This window comes from Dendrobates tinctorius, unplaced genomic scaffold, assembly GCF_039654945.1.
Source record: "Dendrobates tinctorius isolate UK_male_01 unplaced genomic scaffold, ASM3965494v1 ptg000184l, whole genome shotgun sequence".
Lineage (NCBI taxonomy): Eukaryota > Metazoa > Chordata > Amphibia > Anura > Dendrobatidae > Dendrobates > Dendrobates tinctorius.
In genome coordinates this window covers 4961707-4979081 of record NW_027361851.1, presented here as the reverse complement: position 1 = coordinate 4979081, position 17375 = coordinate 4961707, and the positions used below count along the sequence as shown (strand labels likewise).

Below are 17375 nucleotides of genomic sequence, written 5' to 3'. Positions count from 1 at the left end.
CCTGAAGACAGAAAGGGAAATCTAAACTGCCCCAGAGCAGACCCCAAAGCAATAGGCAGCCCCCAACATATAATGACGGTGAAGCAAGATGAAAAAACACTCACACAGATAGAAAGATAGGCTGAGCAAATGATGGGGCCCAAGCTAACTAAATAGGACAGGATAGAAAAGCTGCTGTCTGCTGTCTGTGATTTCACCACACACGGAACGGCATAAACGCCCCCCCACCAAAGAAATTCATGAATTGCTGTTTTTTGTTCATTTTGCCTCCCAAAGATCAGGATAAAAAGCAATCAAAAAATATCATGTGACCGAAAATGGTAGAAATATAAACGTCAACTCGTCCCGCAAAAAACAAGACCTCACATGATTCTGTGGGTCAAAATATGGAAAAATTATAGCTCCCAAAATGTGGTGATGCAAAAACTATGTTTTGCAATAAAAAGAGTCTTTTAGTGTGTGACAGCTGCCAGACATAAAAACCCGCTATAAATAGTAAATCAAACCCCCCCTTTATCACCCCTTGGTTAGGGAAAAATAATTAAAAAAAAAAATGTATTAATTTCCATTTTCCCATTAGGGTTAGGTTTGGGGCTAAAGTTAGGGTTGGGAGATTAGGGTTAGGGGTGTGTTAGAATTGGGGGGTTTCCAATGTTTAGGCACATCAGGGACTCTCCAAAAGCGACATGCGTCTGATCTCAATTCCTAAACACGGGACTAGCCAGATCTCCCTCCAGGGAAGGACCCAGCCAAGGAGTGGCTCCTTTCGGAAGCCACCATTACCACCATATTAAGTGGCCCTTTAAGTCAATATCCAGCTCTTTACGAGTTTACAGATATGACAAGGTAAATACCAAAGCAAGGTATCCATCCACAGACAGCTGTGTCGGGGTGTTGCCCCTCATCAGTGTGGAGTAAGATTCTGGCTAGGTAGGAGCAATGCCTAGTAGACCAACATCACAAAACAATCACTGACCTCAGGGAGACCAGTCAAAGAAAACACTGCGGCAGCCGGCAAAGGCACTCAATCAGTGAAATCCTAGGTGCATTGCTCAGAATCCTACTCCACACGGATGAGGGGCAACACCCCGAAACCGCTGTCTGTGGATGGATACCTGGCCTTGGTATTTCCCTTGTCATATCTGTAAACTCGTAAAGAGCTGGATATTGACTTAAAGGGCCATTTAATATGGTGGTAATGGTGGTTTCCGAAAGGAGCCACTCCTTGGCTGGGTCCTTCCCTGGAGGGAGATCTGGCTAGTCCCGTGTTTGAGACTCTTAAATGAGGCTCCACGGACTTTATTTGCATATTCGTATTTCCCAGGGAGCAATGCACCTAGGATTTCACTGATTGAGCGCCTTTGCCGGCTGCCGCAGTGTTTTCTTTGACTGGTCTCCCTGAGGTCAGTGATTGTTTTGTGATGTTGATCTTAATTCCTGCCATGCGTCCAAACAGTTGTTTACCCCCACATATGGGGTATCAGCATACTCAGAACAAATTGCACAACAACTTGGGGGACCAATTTCTCCTGTTAGGCTAGTTTCACACTAGCGTTTTGGAGCGCAGCGACGGCCTGCGCACGGCCTAAGCCCCGCCCCCTGCCACGCTCCGCCCACCTGTGCATGACGCTGCGTGCGCCCTGCGTCCCCTATCTTTATCACAGGGGGCACAGGCCGTGCGCAGTATGCGTTTGGCGGCGCATGGGCCTTTTTGACGGTGCGCCGACGCAACCAAAATGCAGCAGGTTGCGTTTGGCGCAGGTCGGCGCACCGTCAAAAGGACGCATACGCCGCCAAACGCATACTGCGCACGGCCTGCTCCCCCTGTGATAAAGATAGGGGACGCAGGGCGCACGCAGCGTCATGCGCCGGTGGGCGGAGCTACCGGCGGGGGCGCGGCAGGGGCGGGGCTTAGCGGCGGCCGTGCGCAGGCCGTCGCTGCGCTCCAAAACGCTAGTGTGAAACTAGCCTTACCTTGGGAAAATAAAAAATTGGGGGCGAAAAGATTATTTTTGTGAAAAAAAATATGATTTTTTATTTTTACGGCTCTACATTATAAACTTCTGTGAAGTACTTGGGGGTTCAAAGTGCTCACAACACATCTATAGGGTGGGCCATGTATATGGATACAACTAAATAAAATGGTTGAGCATATCAACTTCCTGTTTGTGGCACATTAGTACGAGTATATGGGAGGGGGAAAACTTTTCAAGATGGGTGGTGACATGGTGGCCATTTTGAAGTCATTTTTTCCCAATGGGAAGAGGGTCATGTGACACATCAAACTTATTGACAATTTCACAAGAAAAACAATGGTATGCTTGGTTTTAACGTAACTTTAGTCTTTCATGAGTTATTTACAATTTTCTCTTTGTTTACGCCATTGACATATCGCAGAGGTTAACATGTGAGGAGCGGATAGAAATCGTGTTGATGTCTGCTTAACGCAGTACCCAGGTCATTGCAGAAGATTTCAATGCAAGACACCCTACGTAAGAAAACTGTCACCATTCCGATTTTATTTTAGTGTATCCATATAAATGGCCCACCCAAAAAAGTTTGCTTCATCACTGAACATAATGTTCTGTGTAAACTGAGGGTCATGTTTCAATTTTTGTTTTGCCCATTCTGCAAATTCAGCACGCCAATCTGGGTCATCCTCCTTGAGATGCTGCAGCAGCTGGATTTTGTAAGGGTGCCATTTGTGAGTAGCTAATATCCACCAAAGGGATGTTCGACTGATGCCAATTCGGCTCACAGAATTTGCTTTATTAGTAAAATAAAACAAATTGGATCTGAAGTAAATTTTTTGAAAAAAGTTAAATGTTCCAAAAATTTCTGTGAAGCACATGAAGTGTTAATAAACTTCTTGAATGTGGTTTTAAGTACCTTGAGGGGTGCAGTTTTTAGAATGGTGTCACTTTTGGGTATTTTCTATCATATAGACCCTCAAAGTGACTTTAAATGTGATGTGGTGCCTAAAAAAAAAAAAAATATGGTGTTGTAAAAATGAGAAATTGCTGTTTAACTTTTAACCCTTATAACTTCCTAACAAAAAAAAATGTTGGTTCCAAAATTGTGCTGATGTAAAGTAGACATGTGGGAAATATTATTTATTAACTACCGTATTTTTCCAACCATAAGACGCACTTTTTTCCCCAAAAATTTTGGGGGAAAGTGGGGGGTGCGTCTTATGGTCGCAATACACGGTACTAACCTGGTGGCAGCGGGCGGGGCTCTGCGGTGCGGTGGTGGCAGCGGGCTGTGCTCCGGTGCAGGGGCCGCGGCTCCGCCGGCATTTCTTCGCAAGACGGAGGCCCCCGCACTTCCCTTGCTGGCCGCCGCCATGTTGCGGTGGCCTCCGGGCGCATGGACGCCAGGAAGATGGCCGCCGGTCCGGGGATGGCGCATGCGCAGCTTCAGATCTCGTCCCGAGATCTCGGGGGACGAGATCTCGTTGCCGAGATTTGAATCTCGGCCCCCGAGATCTCGGGACGAGATCTGATCCCGCGCATGCGCCGTCCCCGGACCGGCGGCCATCTTTCCGGCGTCCATGCTCCCGGAGGCCACCGCAACATGGCGGCGGCCAGCAAGGGAACTGCGGGGGCCTCCGGGCTGCGAAGAAATGCCGGCGGAGCCGCGGCCCCTGCACCGGAGCACAGCCCGCTGCCACAACCGCACTGCAGAGCGCCGCCCGCTGCCACCACCGCAGAGCCCACCTGCCCCAGCCCCAGCACAGCTGCCCCTGCCTCAGTACAGCTGCCCCAGCCCCAGCACTGCTGCCCCAGCCCCAGCACTGCTGCCCCAGCCCAGCTGCCCCTGCCCCAGCCCAGCTGCCCCTGCCTCAGCCCAGCTGCCCCTGCCTCAGCCCAGCTGCCCCTGCCCTGCTGCCCCTGCCCCAGCCCAGCTGCCCCTGCCCCAGCACAGCTGCCCCTGCCCCAGCGCAGCTGCCCCAGCACAGCTGCCCCAGCCCCAGCACAGCTGCCCCAGCCCCAGCACAGCTGCCCCAGCCCCAGCACAGCTGCCCCAGCCCCAGCACAGCTGCCCCAGCCCAGCTGGCCCTACCCCAGAGCAGCTGCCCCAGCACAACCAACCTGCCCTAGCACAGAGCCACCACCGCACGAGCCTGGACCACTGAAAGACTCCTGTGACTACTTCTCCACCTGTGCCGGATCCCTTCCCAGGTAAGCTGAATTCGGACTGTAAGACGGACCCCCATTTGACTTTTTTTTCCCTATTTTCCTACTGAAAATTGGGGTGCGTCTTATGGTCCTGTGCGTCTTATAGTCCGAAAAATACGGTACTTTGGGTGACATATTTCTCTGTTTTAAGGGCATGATAATTCAAAGCTGGAAAATTGCAAAATCTTCAAAGTTTTTGCAAATTTCCGTTTTTTTTTTCCACAAATAAACACAAGTAATTTCAAAGAACTTTTACCACCATCATGAAGTACAATATGTCACGAGAAAAGAGTAACAGAATTATCGGGATCTATGGAAGCGTTCCAGAGTTATTACCTCATAAATGGACAGTGGTCAGAATTGTCAAAATTGGCCTGGTCATTAACATGCAAACCACCCTTGGGGGTAAAGGGGTTAACAGAAGCGTACCAACAATTTTGGCTGTCATCACACCAGTAATTGGGACTCTGGTTATCACTACTGAGGAGGGAGTGCGCTCGAAATGTCCCATGACAATCTCTCAGAGATGAATGTGGCTCTCAAGTTAAGAAAGGTAATTGGTGTAGAGTATAGCAGAGTTATGTGTCATTGCAAACATCTCTGGCATTTCTAATCTTATGCCATTATCAGCTATGCTATATTCTCCCTACCCTCACACTAATTGTCAGAAAAAAGCTGCAAGAGGTGGTTATAGTGACTCATAGCTCTATTCTAATTATCTATCACCACCACACCAACTGCCATGAGATGAAATCTATAAGGCGTTTGTAAGGACATATACAGTACCTTCACAAAGTATTAATATTCAAAGTATGAATCTTTCCATTTCAGGTTTTTTTTTCCTTGGCATTCATCCTCTGAGATGAACAAAAAAGCATGGTAGATCACGCTATTGTGTTCACCTAAAAAGATGTACACCACCGGCAAGGAGGTAAAACAGAGGGCAAAGTTCATATTTGGCACACTGAAGGCAAGAGAGAGAGAGAAAGGGAGAAATGGAGAAGGAGAAAGGGAGAAAGAAAGAAAGAGAGAAGACAAAAAGAGAGGGGAGAGAGACAGAGATTGAGAGAGATTTTAAGGAATTTTTATTTCTTACTGCAAAGGCAAAAATTTACATATATGAAGATTACTATGCCTTTAAACAATACTGGACTGCCCATATGATGTTGTCATGTATTTGGAAGCTTCTGATCGTTTTGTTTTGGCAACATCCAAGTCAATTAGAGACACACCTGTAGATGTATTTTCATGCACACCTGCAACACACTGCTTTTTTGTGTAGCATCATGGGAAAGTCTCAAAAAATCAACCAATATATCAGGAAGAGAATTGTGGATATGCACAATTCTGGCTCATCCTTGGGTAAAATTTCAAGATACATTAAGTTGCCTCGCTCATCTGTATAAACAAATACACAAGTACAAACAAGATGGGAATGTCCAGCCATCATATCTCTCAGGAAGGAGACTGGTTCTGTGTCCCAGAGATGGACATGCTTTGGTCCAACATGTGCATATGAACCCAAGGTCAAAAGCCTTTGCGGGGATGATGGCAAAAGCTGGTAAAATTGTGTCAATATCCACAGTGAAATGAGTACTGCATCAACATGGGCTGAAAGGCCACTCTGCCATGAAGAAGCCTTTACTCAAAAAGAAAAACGCCAGATTAAAGTTTGCAAATGCACACAGGAACAAAGACCTTAATTTTTGGAGACCTGTCCTGTGATCTGATGAAACTAAAATTGAACTTTTTGGGCATATTGACCATCATTACATTTGGAGGGAAAAAGGAGTGGCTCAGAAGCCTAAGAACACCATCCCAACTGTGAAACATAGGGGTGGCAGAATCATGCTGTGGGGTTTTGTTCTGCTGTAAGAGGGACTGGTACACTTCACAAAATAGATTGCATCATGAGAAAAGAAGATTATGTGGAAATACTGAAGCAACATCTCAAGATATTAGCCAAGAAGTTAAAGCTTGGGTGGAAACAGAGCTTCCAAATGGAAAATGACCCGAAGCATACTGTCAAAATCGTAACAAAGTGGCTTAAGGACAACAAAGTCAGTGTTTAGAAGTGGCAATCACAAAGCCCTGATTTCAAACCTATTGATGAGCAAAGCTGAAAACGAAGGTGTGAGCAAGGCGACCTACAAACCTGGATCAGTTAAACCAGTTTTGTCAGGAGGAACGAGCCCAAATTCTGACAAGCTTGTGGAAGGATATCCCAAACGTTTGACCCAAGTCATTCACAGTTTAAGGGCAATGGTACCAAATACTAATGAAATGTATGTAAACTTTTGATTTTGCAGTAAGTAATATAAAATCTTAAAACATTCTCGCTCAATATTCTGGCATTTGGCAAATATTGATAATTATGGTAATCCTAACTGACCTAAAACGGGAAAGCTTTATTCTGATTTGATGTCAGATATTGAGAAAAACATGCATATGTGTCTTTATATAGTGTATGTAAAAATCTTGTTTCAACTGTAAACACTACACTGCTCAGAAAAATAAAGGGAACACTCAAATAACACATCCTAGATCTGAATGAATGAAATATTCTCATTGAATACTTTGTTCTATACAAAGTTGAATGTGCTGACAACAAAATCACACAAAATCATCAATGGAAATCAAATTTATTAACCAATGGAGGCCTGGATTTGGAGTCATCCACAAAATTAAAGTGGAATGTAATGTCCTTAAAACAAGTCAAAATGATGCTCAGTATTATGTGCGACCTCCACGTGCCTGTATGACCTCCCTACTGTACAACGCCTGGGCACGTTCCTGATGAGGCGGCGGATGGTCTCCTGAGGGATCTCCTCCCAAACCTCGACTAAAGCATCCGCCAACTCCTGGACAGTCTGTAGTGCAACGTGACGTTGGTGGATGGAGCGAGACATGATGTCCCAGATGTGCTCAATTGGATTCAGGTCTGGGAAACGGGCAGGCCAGTCCATAGCTTCAATTCCTTCATCTTGCAGGAACTGCTGACACACTACAGCCACATGAGGTCTGGCATTGTCCTGCATTAGGAGGAACCCAGGGCCAACCGCACCAGCATACGGTTTCACAAGGGGTCTGAGGATCTCATCTTGATACCTAATCGCAGTCAGGCTACCTCTGGCGAGCACATGGAGGGCTGTGCAGCCTTCCAAAGAAATGCCACCCCACACCATTACTGACCCACTGCCAAACCAGTCATGCTGAAGGCTGTTCCAGACAGCAGATCGCTCTCCACGGTGTCTCCAGACTCTGTCACACGTGCTCAGTGTGAACCTGCTTTCATCTGTGAAGCGCACAGGGCGCCAGTGACAAATTTGCCAATCTTGGTGTTCTGTGGCAAATGCCAAGCGTCCTGCAAGGTGTTGGGCTTTGAGCACAACCCCCACCTGTGGACGTCAGGCCCTTAGACCATCCTCATGGAGTCTGTTTCTAACTGTTTCTGTAGACACATGCACATTGGTGGCCTGCTGGAGGTCATTTTGCAGGGCTCCAGCAGTGCTCCTCCTGTTCCTCCTTGCACAAAGGTGGAGGTAGCGGTCCTGCTGCTGGGTTGTTGCCCTCTGGAAACTACGCTGACAGACACAGCAAACCTTCTTGCCACAGCTCACATTGATGTATCATCCTGAATGAGCTGCACTACCTGAGCCACTTGTGGACAGTTTGATTTCACAGAAGTTTGATTTACTTGGAGTAATATTCTATTGTTTAAGTGTTCCTTTATTTTTTTGAGCAGTGTATGTTTCAGGTATTCTGAAAGAAACCCATGAAAAAGTGCTGAGTGAAAACCAGGGTGTGGTGTGAGGCCAGCATAAAATCCATATAAAATGAGGGTGTGTAATTGTGTGGACATATTTAATTTGCGGGTATGTGCCTTAGTATTCATCATGTCAAATATAAAAAAAAAAAAAAAAATCCTTGCCCTCCAGATACCCTTTAGGCCTCTTTCACATTTCAGTTTTTTGCATCAGTCAAAATCCGCCAAAAGGACGGATGGCGGATCCGTTTTAGTACTGATGACAACGGATGCCACCCGTCCGTTTTTTTGACGGATCCGACAAATGAAGAATTTTAAAGGAATCGCAGCCGAGAGAGAGAGAGAGAGAGAGAGAGAGAGAGAGAGAGAGAGAGAGAGAGAGAGAGAGAGAGAGAGAGAGAGAGAGAGAAAATGATTTTATTTTTTTGTCCGGCACCCAGAAAGAATTTCGGGTTAAATGAGTGTCTGGAGGATCCGCCAGAGAAAAAATCGTTGCAAGCTCCATTTTGAAATCTTTGAGGATGGTGACGGACAGCAACTTTTGGCGGATCCTCAAAAAAAACGGATGCAACGGACGGCAATCCGTTACAATCCGCCATTAATGGAAGTCAATGGGGGAAAAAAACGGCTCCTCAAAAGAAAATTGAGGATCCGTTTTTTTCAAAACCTGGCGGATTGTGACGGATTGTAAAAAACTGAAGTGTGAAAGAGGCCTTAGTCAAAAGAAACAAACAATTCCCACCTTGTTGATGTTTCCATCCCGGATGCAATCAGTGTAAATGACATTTCGATCTCCATGTTTCTCTAAGTGGGTAACAATCCTCTGAAAAAGGACAAAGTACATAATGTAAAAATACAGTACACGAAAGCAAGTTGTTCATTTAAAAAAAATAATGATCTGCCAATATTGCTATAAATAAAGTTACATTTTAAAATACAACAATTATACTGGTCACTGGAGCCAGGAGGAAACGACAGTTCTCACATAGCGGTGGTGCCGTACGGGAGAGCACTGGAGCTGATCAGCTGATGAACTCGAGTGACCTCTCTCACGACAGCTCAGTGATACACTGCAGGAGTGATTACCTCCTGTCAGTGTATAGCCGTCTGTCTTTGAGAGCATGTTGAGGGTAGAGCAGAGTACTGCAGTGCGCAGGCGCCAAACCTTTCTGACCTTTCCCGACGCCTGCGCACTGCAGTACTCTGCTCTGCAACGGGAAGCAAATTAGAGGATGTCCTCGCTAGAAGATGGGAGGTGCTGGACCGGACCACGACACCAATCAGACCCGGACCGGACCGCCCCTGGGTGAGAATATTATCACTCGTTTTTCCTTCTCTTTCAGGTTACATTGGGGGCTTATCTACAGCATTACGGAATGCTGTAGATAACCCCTTGATGGCGGTGGCCACATCTTATATATGAAAAAATAGGTGACAGATTCCCTTTAAAGAATGTTGAATGTGCAGTCTAAAGTTTCAGCCATACAAATATTGTCAATGGATACCGCCTTTTCTGCCCAGGAGGCTGCCACAGCTCTGGTAGAATAAGCTTTGATGCCTTCTGGAACCAGAACATCACTGGCAGAGTAAGCTAAACTAATAGCCTCCCCAATACTTCATGCTATATGGTACTTTTTAATACCTTACATCATTTTATGTTGCCCTGAAAAGATACAAACAAGAATTGGCTTACTTTCTCCACTGACTAGATACATACATATATTCTAACACTGTTCTTCTGACATCTAAACTATGGTAGCTAGAAGGAATATAGAACGCACATAGGGTCTTATCCGAGATAAAGGGAATATTCGTGAGAGATAATACAAATTCAATCACCTATTATGGTTGTGTGAAACACAGCTACTGCACTTCCTATTGGCGGTGGCTGCAAGCCCCGATATGATGATCCTTTGCTAGGTTAAGAGAATGGGGTATCAGACTGCGTTTGCTCCCTTTCAGGATAATGTACCAAAGAAGTCCAAGTAGATGTAATGGAGAAAAGACTTTATTTCCACGCTTTTCGTGGTGATTGCACCACTTCCTCAGGACAGTCTATACACACACAGGGTCTGTTATTTATAGCAAAGGAAGGCAAGGCACATGGAGACGCGTCATTTCAAAAAAAAAACACCACACCCAGAGGGTGAGGAATCAGGCTTCACATATACACATCATAAAACACACACAAAACTATCATAAAACATAATGGATTATATCACTTAAAACCATTGCTGATACATGTAAAAGTCTAAATACAGAGAAACACAATAATAAAGTAGTTAAAGTAGTTAAATAAATGAGTACATTTTGCAAGCTGGGGGAGTGCTTGAACCTATGGTGTTAAAATATTCATTCTTTGTCAGGACCCTGCTAACTATATCACCCGCTTAGTTAGGGAAAAATAATCAAATTAAAAAAAATGTATTTATTTCCATTTTCCCATTAGGGCTAGGGCTGAGATTAGGGTTAGGGGTGTGTTGGGGTTAGGGTTGGATTTAGAATTGGGGGGTTTCCACTGTTGAGGCACATAAGGTGCTCTCCAAACGCAACATGGCGTCTGATCTCAATTCCAGCCAATTCTGCGTTGAAAAAGTCAAATGGTGCTCCTTCCCTTCCAAGCTCTGCCATGCACCCAAACAGTGTTTTACCCCCACATATGGGGTATCAGCCTACTCAGGACAAATTGCAAAACAACTTTTGGGGTCCAATTTCTCCTGTTACCCTTAGGAAAATAAAAAATTGGGGGAAAAAATCATTTTTGTGGAAAAAAAATATGATTTTTTTATTTTCACGCTCGGGCGTTATAAACTTCTGTGAAGCATTGGGGGGTTCAAAGTGCTTACCACACATCTAGATAAGTTCCTTGGGGGTCTAGTTTTCAGAATGGGGTAACTTTTGGGGTGTTTCAACAGTTTATGTACATCAGGGGCTCTCCAAAGGCAACATGACACCAGCAGACCATTCCATCAAAGTCTGCATTCTAAAACGTCAATGCTTCCCTTCCAAGCTCCGACGTGTGCCCATATAGTAGTTTTTTCCCACATATGGGCTATCAGTGTACTCAGGACAAATTGGACAACATCTTTTGGGGTCCAATTTCTCCTGGTACCCTTGGGAAAATAAAAAAATTTGGGACTAAAAGATCATGTTTGTGGAAAAAATATGATTTTGTTCTTTTCACGCCTGGGCATTATAAAATTCACAATAACTTTTGGGGTCATGTTACCCTTGGAAAAATAAAAATTGAGGGTGAAAAGACCATTTTTGGGGAAAAAAATATGATTTTTTTAATTGTACGGCTGTACGTTATAAACTTCTGTGAAGCACTTGGGGGGTTCAAAGTTATAACCACACGTCTAGATAAGTTCCTTGGGGGGTCTAGTTTCCAAAATGGTGTTTGTGGGTGGTTTTCACTGTTTTGGCACATCAGGGGCTTTCCAAACACGACATGGTGTCCGATCTCAATTTCAGGTAAAATAAGTCAAATGGCGCTGCTTCCCTTCCGAGCTCTGCCACGCGCTCAAATAGTCGTTTACACCCACATATGGGATATCAGTGTACTCAGGACAAATTGCACAATAACTTTTGGGGTCCTGCTACCCTTGGGAAAATTGGGGGTGAAAACATCATTTTTGTGGAGAAAATATGATTTTTTTTCATTGTACGGCTGTACGTTATAAATTTCTGTGAAGCCCTTGGGGGTTCAAAATTCTCACCACATATCTAGATAAGTTCCTTGGGAGGTCTAGTTTCCAAAATGGGGTCACTTGTGGGGGGGTTCCACCGTTTATTCACATAAGGTGCTCTCCAAACGTGACATGGCGTCCGATCTCAATTCCAGCCAATTCTGCGTTGAAAAAGTCAAGTTCTGAGCTCTGCCATGCGCCCAGTGTTTAACCCCCACATATCAGGTATCAGTGTACTCAGGACAAATTTTAAACTTTTGCAGTCCAATTTCTCCTGTTACCCTTGGTAAAATAAAAAAAATTGGACCAGAAGTAATTTTTCTGTGAAAAAAAAAGTTAAGTTTTTTTTTTTTTTTTTAAACATTCAAAAATAAATTTCTTGAATGTGGTTTTGGGCACCTTGAGGGGTGCAGTTTTTAGAATGGTGTCACTTTTGGGTATTTTCTATCATACGGACTCCTCAAAGTGACTTCAAATGTGACGTGGTCCCAAAAAAAAAAAAAATGGTGTTGTAAAAATGAGAAGTTGCTGGTCAACTTTTAACCCTTATAACTTCCTAACAAAAAAAAAAAATTTGGTTCCAAAATTGTGCTTATGTAAAAGTAAACATGTGGGAAATGTTACTTAAGTTTATTGTGTGCCATATCTCTGTGATTTAAGGGTCTAAAAATTTAAAGTTGGAAAATTGCAAAATTTTCGCCAAATTTCCATTTTTTTCACAAATAAACGCAAGTTACATGAATGAAATTTTACCACTAACATGAAGTACAAAAAGTCACAAGAAAACAATGTCAGAATCACCGGGATCCATGGAAGCGATCCAGAATTAAAACCTCATAAAGGGACAGTGGTCAGAATTGTAAAAAATTCTATTCTCTTCACCACAAAGGGTCACATACAGAAACATTTCAACAGCTCATCTTTAAGGAGGTTCGCTCGCTATCCCCTGGTAAGAAGTTAATTACTAACCTGAGCACTGGTGAAAAGGCAGCCATCAAGTCCCTTCATGAGAACAGCAATATTATCATAAAAAATGCAGATAAAGGGGGCGGGGTGGTTATAATGAATAGGGGATCCTATATCCAGGAAGAGTTCAGATTACTCAATGATCCGGATTTCTATTCTAGGCTGGACCATGATACCTCTATCGATATTTTTCTTGAATACACTGCATTCATTAAGGGAGCCCACTCTTTAGGTATCTTGAATAAAAAAGAATTTAAATTCCTCAACATCCCCCATTTCAAAACTCCATTCTTTTACTTTCTACCAAAAATCCATAAGAACCCGCTTAACCCTCCTGGACGCCCTATCATTTCCGGCATTGGCTCAATTACGAGTAATCTATCCCATTATGTAGATCTCTTTCTTCAGAAGTATGTTATGGGTGTAGACTCGTATCTTAAAGATTCCTCCCACCTCATTGATTTCTTTCAAAGAATACCACCTATTCCTAATTGCCTTCTTGTCACAATGAATGTTCAAGCACTCTATACGAATATATCTCATGATCGAGGCATAGAGGCTGTAGACCAATTCCTTTCCACTGATGCATTATTGCCCCCTCTTCAACGGGAATTCCTAAAAAATGCTATTCATTTTGTGCGTAATAATAATGTATTTTCTTTTGAGCATTCCTTCTTTCGTCAGGTCAAGGGCTGCGCGATGGGGACGAGATTCGCCCCGTTATGCAAATCTCTTCATGGGGGCATTTGAATCTCTCTTCATCGCACAGTCTGACCTGGCATGGGGCAAAATAGCCTTTTATAGACGCTTTATAAATGATCTGTTCATCATCTGGACTGGCACAGAGGAGGAAGCACTTGAATTCATCCGCAATCTAAATTTGAATGCCTGGGGCCTCGGCTTCACAGCTAATACCTCCACTAAGTCCATCCAACTCCTGGACCTGTTGGTACATGTTGATAAATTGGGACGGTTTTTCATCACCACACATTTTAAAGAAGTAGATATGAACAGCTACCTTAGTTTCAGCAGTGGTCATCTACCCAAGTGGATTCAGAACATTCCATACGGGCAATATTGGCGTATAGGAAAAAATTGTACAGAGGATACTGACTTCATTGAGGCAAAAGTTCTGAAACAGCGGTTTCAGTAGAAAAGGTGCCCTTAAAAATTGGTCCAAGTTGCATTCCTGAGAGCCAAAACTTTCACACAGAAAGACTGTATAAGCAAGATTATGAGTAATAAATCCGCTTGTTCTTCTGGTACTGAGCTAGGTAGATGGAGTTTCGTTACCACTTTCAACCAATCCTATGGGTTGATTAAGAAGCTCCTTACCAAGTACTGGTTCATCCTGAAAGGGGACCCAGTTTTGACCAAGCATATTCCCCCCCGACCTAGAACGGCATTCCGCAGAAACCGCACGTTACGGAACCTTGTTGCACCAAGCAACACCACCTTGAGTTCAGGCTCCCTATCCTCTCTCCCAATTTCTCTGAACCCTGGTTGCTATGCATGTACAGCCCCCAAATGTCTTTGCTGCACCTCCATTTTAAATGGGGTGCATGAATTTAAATCCAACACTACAGGTACCTCATATAAAATTAATTTTCATGTTAACTGTCAATCTATTTTTGTGGTATACTTGATTGAATGTGGTTGCGGCCTACAGTACGTAGGTCGAACCATACAAACGATGCATGCTAGACTGAACAAGCATCGACAGAATATCCGAAATGGCTTTCTCCTTCACAGCCTTTCTAAACAATTTTTAACTGTGCATCAAAAAATCCAAAAACTTTGAAACCAACGATTATTGACCACATACCTGATACCGTGGCTGATCGCTTCAACAGTTTAATCAATAGAGAAGGCTTTTGGATATTCAAGCTTGGCACACTTGTCCCTGAAGGTCTGAATTTAAACTATAAAGTGACCAGATAACTTTATTTGCCTTTTTATCATCAGTGCGTTTTACATAGATGCTATTGTTTACATGCTTTTATTATTAATATGGGTTCTCGCTTTTTTATTGGTCTTTTTACTGGTCTACTAACCTGTTAATAATTTTATTCATTTCTATCGATATTATTTTATTGCTCCTTTTTGCACATTTTATACAATTAAAACTTGTTTACCTCATGCTGTTTTATCTCCCGTTTTATATAGGTTGTTTTTATCTTTTTTTTTTTTTTTTATTATTATAATACATGATGTCATCTTGTCGTAACATGTGACTATCATAACATGTGACTGTTTTGACTGTTGTGATTGGCTGCTTCCCATTTAAATACCCCATCCCTTATGTCATTAATAAACTTCCACCTGATGAAGACGGATCCTCTGTCGAAATGCGTTGTGGTTTAAACCCATCTCTTGTCAGAGTCTCTTTCCTGCGCTCCTAAGACCGTTTTCTTTTTCTCATCAGAATTGTAAAAATCGTTCCGATCATGAACGTGCCAACCACCCTTGGGGGTAAAGAGGTTAAAAAACAGACCACCATTGCTGAAGCTGCAGCAGAAAGAATCACTCTGGTGTCTATGAAATTGTTGCCTTTTAATACACACCCTGAATACAATAAAATAAATTCAGCTATCACTACAAAAATTCTACAACTAGAGCAGGAAATGATTTAAAAAAAAAAAAAACTTTATAGCGATAGCGAGGATTATAACTCCAGTAGCAAGAGAGCCCCTAAGAAACTCTTTAGCACTCAGTCCGGTGTCTCGACCTCCCAACAGAGGGGGGGAATTCATTCACAAAAGGAGGTTCACTAATAGCAATTACAAGAGAACTGGGTCCCCCATAGGGAATCGCCCCCCCAAAAAATTCCTTCCCATCCAAAAAAGGTCATACGCCTACTTCTAGTCCATGGACAAACATGCTCCTCAAACAAAAAGAAACTGACAATATTGTGACATGGGTGGTAAACGAACCGTTGGAGCCACTGAAACGTTTTCTCAAGGCCGAAGTGAGCCCCTTTTTTATGAGCTTCGGTGGCCAGCGTAGGCAGTACTGTCTCCGGTATCACCACCTGCCAGGAAGCTCCCAGTTCTCCCCAAAGTTGTACCTTCCGATATGACAGTCCGTTTTTCATCTGCAGACGCTCTCACTGCCGGAGGATTTCCAATGCTTCTGGGGTCAAAGCACTTCGCTGCTCTGGACTAGGCAGCTTCTCCACCATCACTCAGTGCCTGAACAAAGCGAGTTCACGGTCCTCCTGCTGCAATTGGACCCACTCATTCCGAGATCTTCCCAATACTCCTTCATGACGGAGGGTCTGTATTTGGTCAAGTGTGGCCGCCACCGTCCCAGCGGTCCTTAGAAATCGGGGTACCTTTTCTCCTTCCAGCAATTCATCCCTACTCTCCCCTGGTGGTGCATGCCTTGCTTTAGACAGGGCGTCAGCGTGCGTGTTCTCTGCTCCCCTCCTGTAGGCGATTCAGTACCAGAACTTTGCCATCAGGGCCACCCAGCATTGTTCCAAGCTGCCTAGCTTAGAGTTCTCCCGGTGTGCCAATGGGTTATTATCGGTACGTACTAGCACCTCCAAGCCAGACAGGTATTCCGTGAATCCCTCCGTCATAGCCCACACCAACGCCAGCAACTCCAGCTTGAAGGAGGTGTAATTGTCCAGGTTGCATTCGGAATGGTGATGGGACCAACTAGCATAGGCAATCACCCTCTCTCTCCCGTCTGGCACCTGCGACAACACAGCTCCATGTCCGTGCGAGCTGCAGTCAGTGTGAAGAATGAACGGTATAGAGAAGTCCGCATAAGGCCTCGGTCAGTGCCTTTTTTTTAAGCTTACAAAACGCCTTCTCCTGCCTTTCTTCCCAGCGAATGGATCGAACCTTGGCATTCTCAGGAGTTCGAGTAACGGTTGCAGTACCCAAGTAAAGTTTTTCACGAAGCAACGGTAGTATCCTGTTAGTCCCAGGAATGCACGTACATCCTTCATGTTCTCTGGAGTCGGCCAATCTCTGATCACCGCAATCTTTTCCTGTGACGGCCTCACTCCTTCGGCGGAAACGATGTGACCCAAGCACTCGATCTGAGTCCGGGACAGGTGACATTTTTGGGGTTTCATTTTCAGCCCATACTTCTGTAGACGTCTCAGCACCTGCTCTAGTCTCCGTAGATGGTCTTCAAATGAAGCAGCATACACGATTATGTCATCCAAGTAGATAAGGGTGGCCTCAAAGTTCAAGTCGCCCAGACACCAGCATCAGCCGTTGGAATGTACCAGAGGCATTGGCCAAGCCGAACGGCATTCGGTTGAATTCAAGAGGCCCATGGGAAGTATAAAGGCCGTCTTCGCCCGATCCTTTTCCAACATGGGCACTTGCCAGTAGCCACTGGCGAGATCCAGAGAGGAGAAGAACTTGGCTTTCCCCAATGCACAGAGACTCCTCAATCTGGGGCAGAGGGTATGAATCACATACAGTATAGGCGCTAAGCTTACGGTAGTCCACCCAGAACCTCAAGGTCTTGTCCTTCTTCCGCACTAGTACAATGGGGGCCACCCACGGACTCTGGCTTTCTCTAATGACACCTGCCTGTATCATCTAAATGAGCATTTCCCTTACTTCTTGGTACAACTGAGGGTGGATCTGGCGGTAACACTCTCGAATGGGTGCTGTCTCCCCTGTGGGAATTTCATGAGTAATTGCCGTGGTGCAGCTGAAGTCATCTTCGTTACTCGAAAAACAAGATCGGTATCGCCCCAGCAACGCCTCCACTTGATACACACTTGGGTGGTCGTGAGCTCGGACA

At 44.4% G+C, this 17375-nt stretch overlaps 1 protein-coding gene across 5 annotated transcripts in view; it reads right to left on the bottom strand.

Moving 5' to 3' along the window:
* MTG1 (mitochondrial ribosome associated GTPase 1) overlaps positions 1–17375 on the bottom strand; it is a 536307-nt gene that overhangs the window by 349984 nt on the left and 168948 nt on the right. For 4 of the 5 annotated variants that reach the window (XM_073552076.1, XM_073552080.1, XM_073552079.1 and 1 more), the window contains one exon: positions 8690–8770. The exons of the other annotated variant lie outside the window; for it this stretch is intronic. In XM_073552076.1, the coding sequence (XP_073408177.1) occupies positions 8690–8770 (81 nt within the window). The remainder of the gene's footprint in view (positions 1–8689; positions 8771–17375) is intronic. 5 annotated transcript variants of the gene reach the window in all.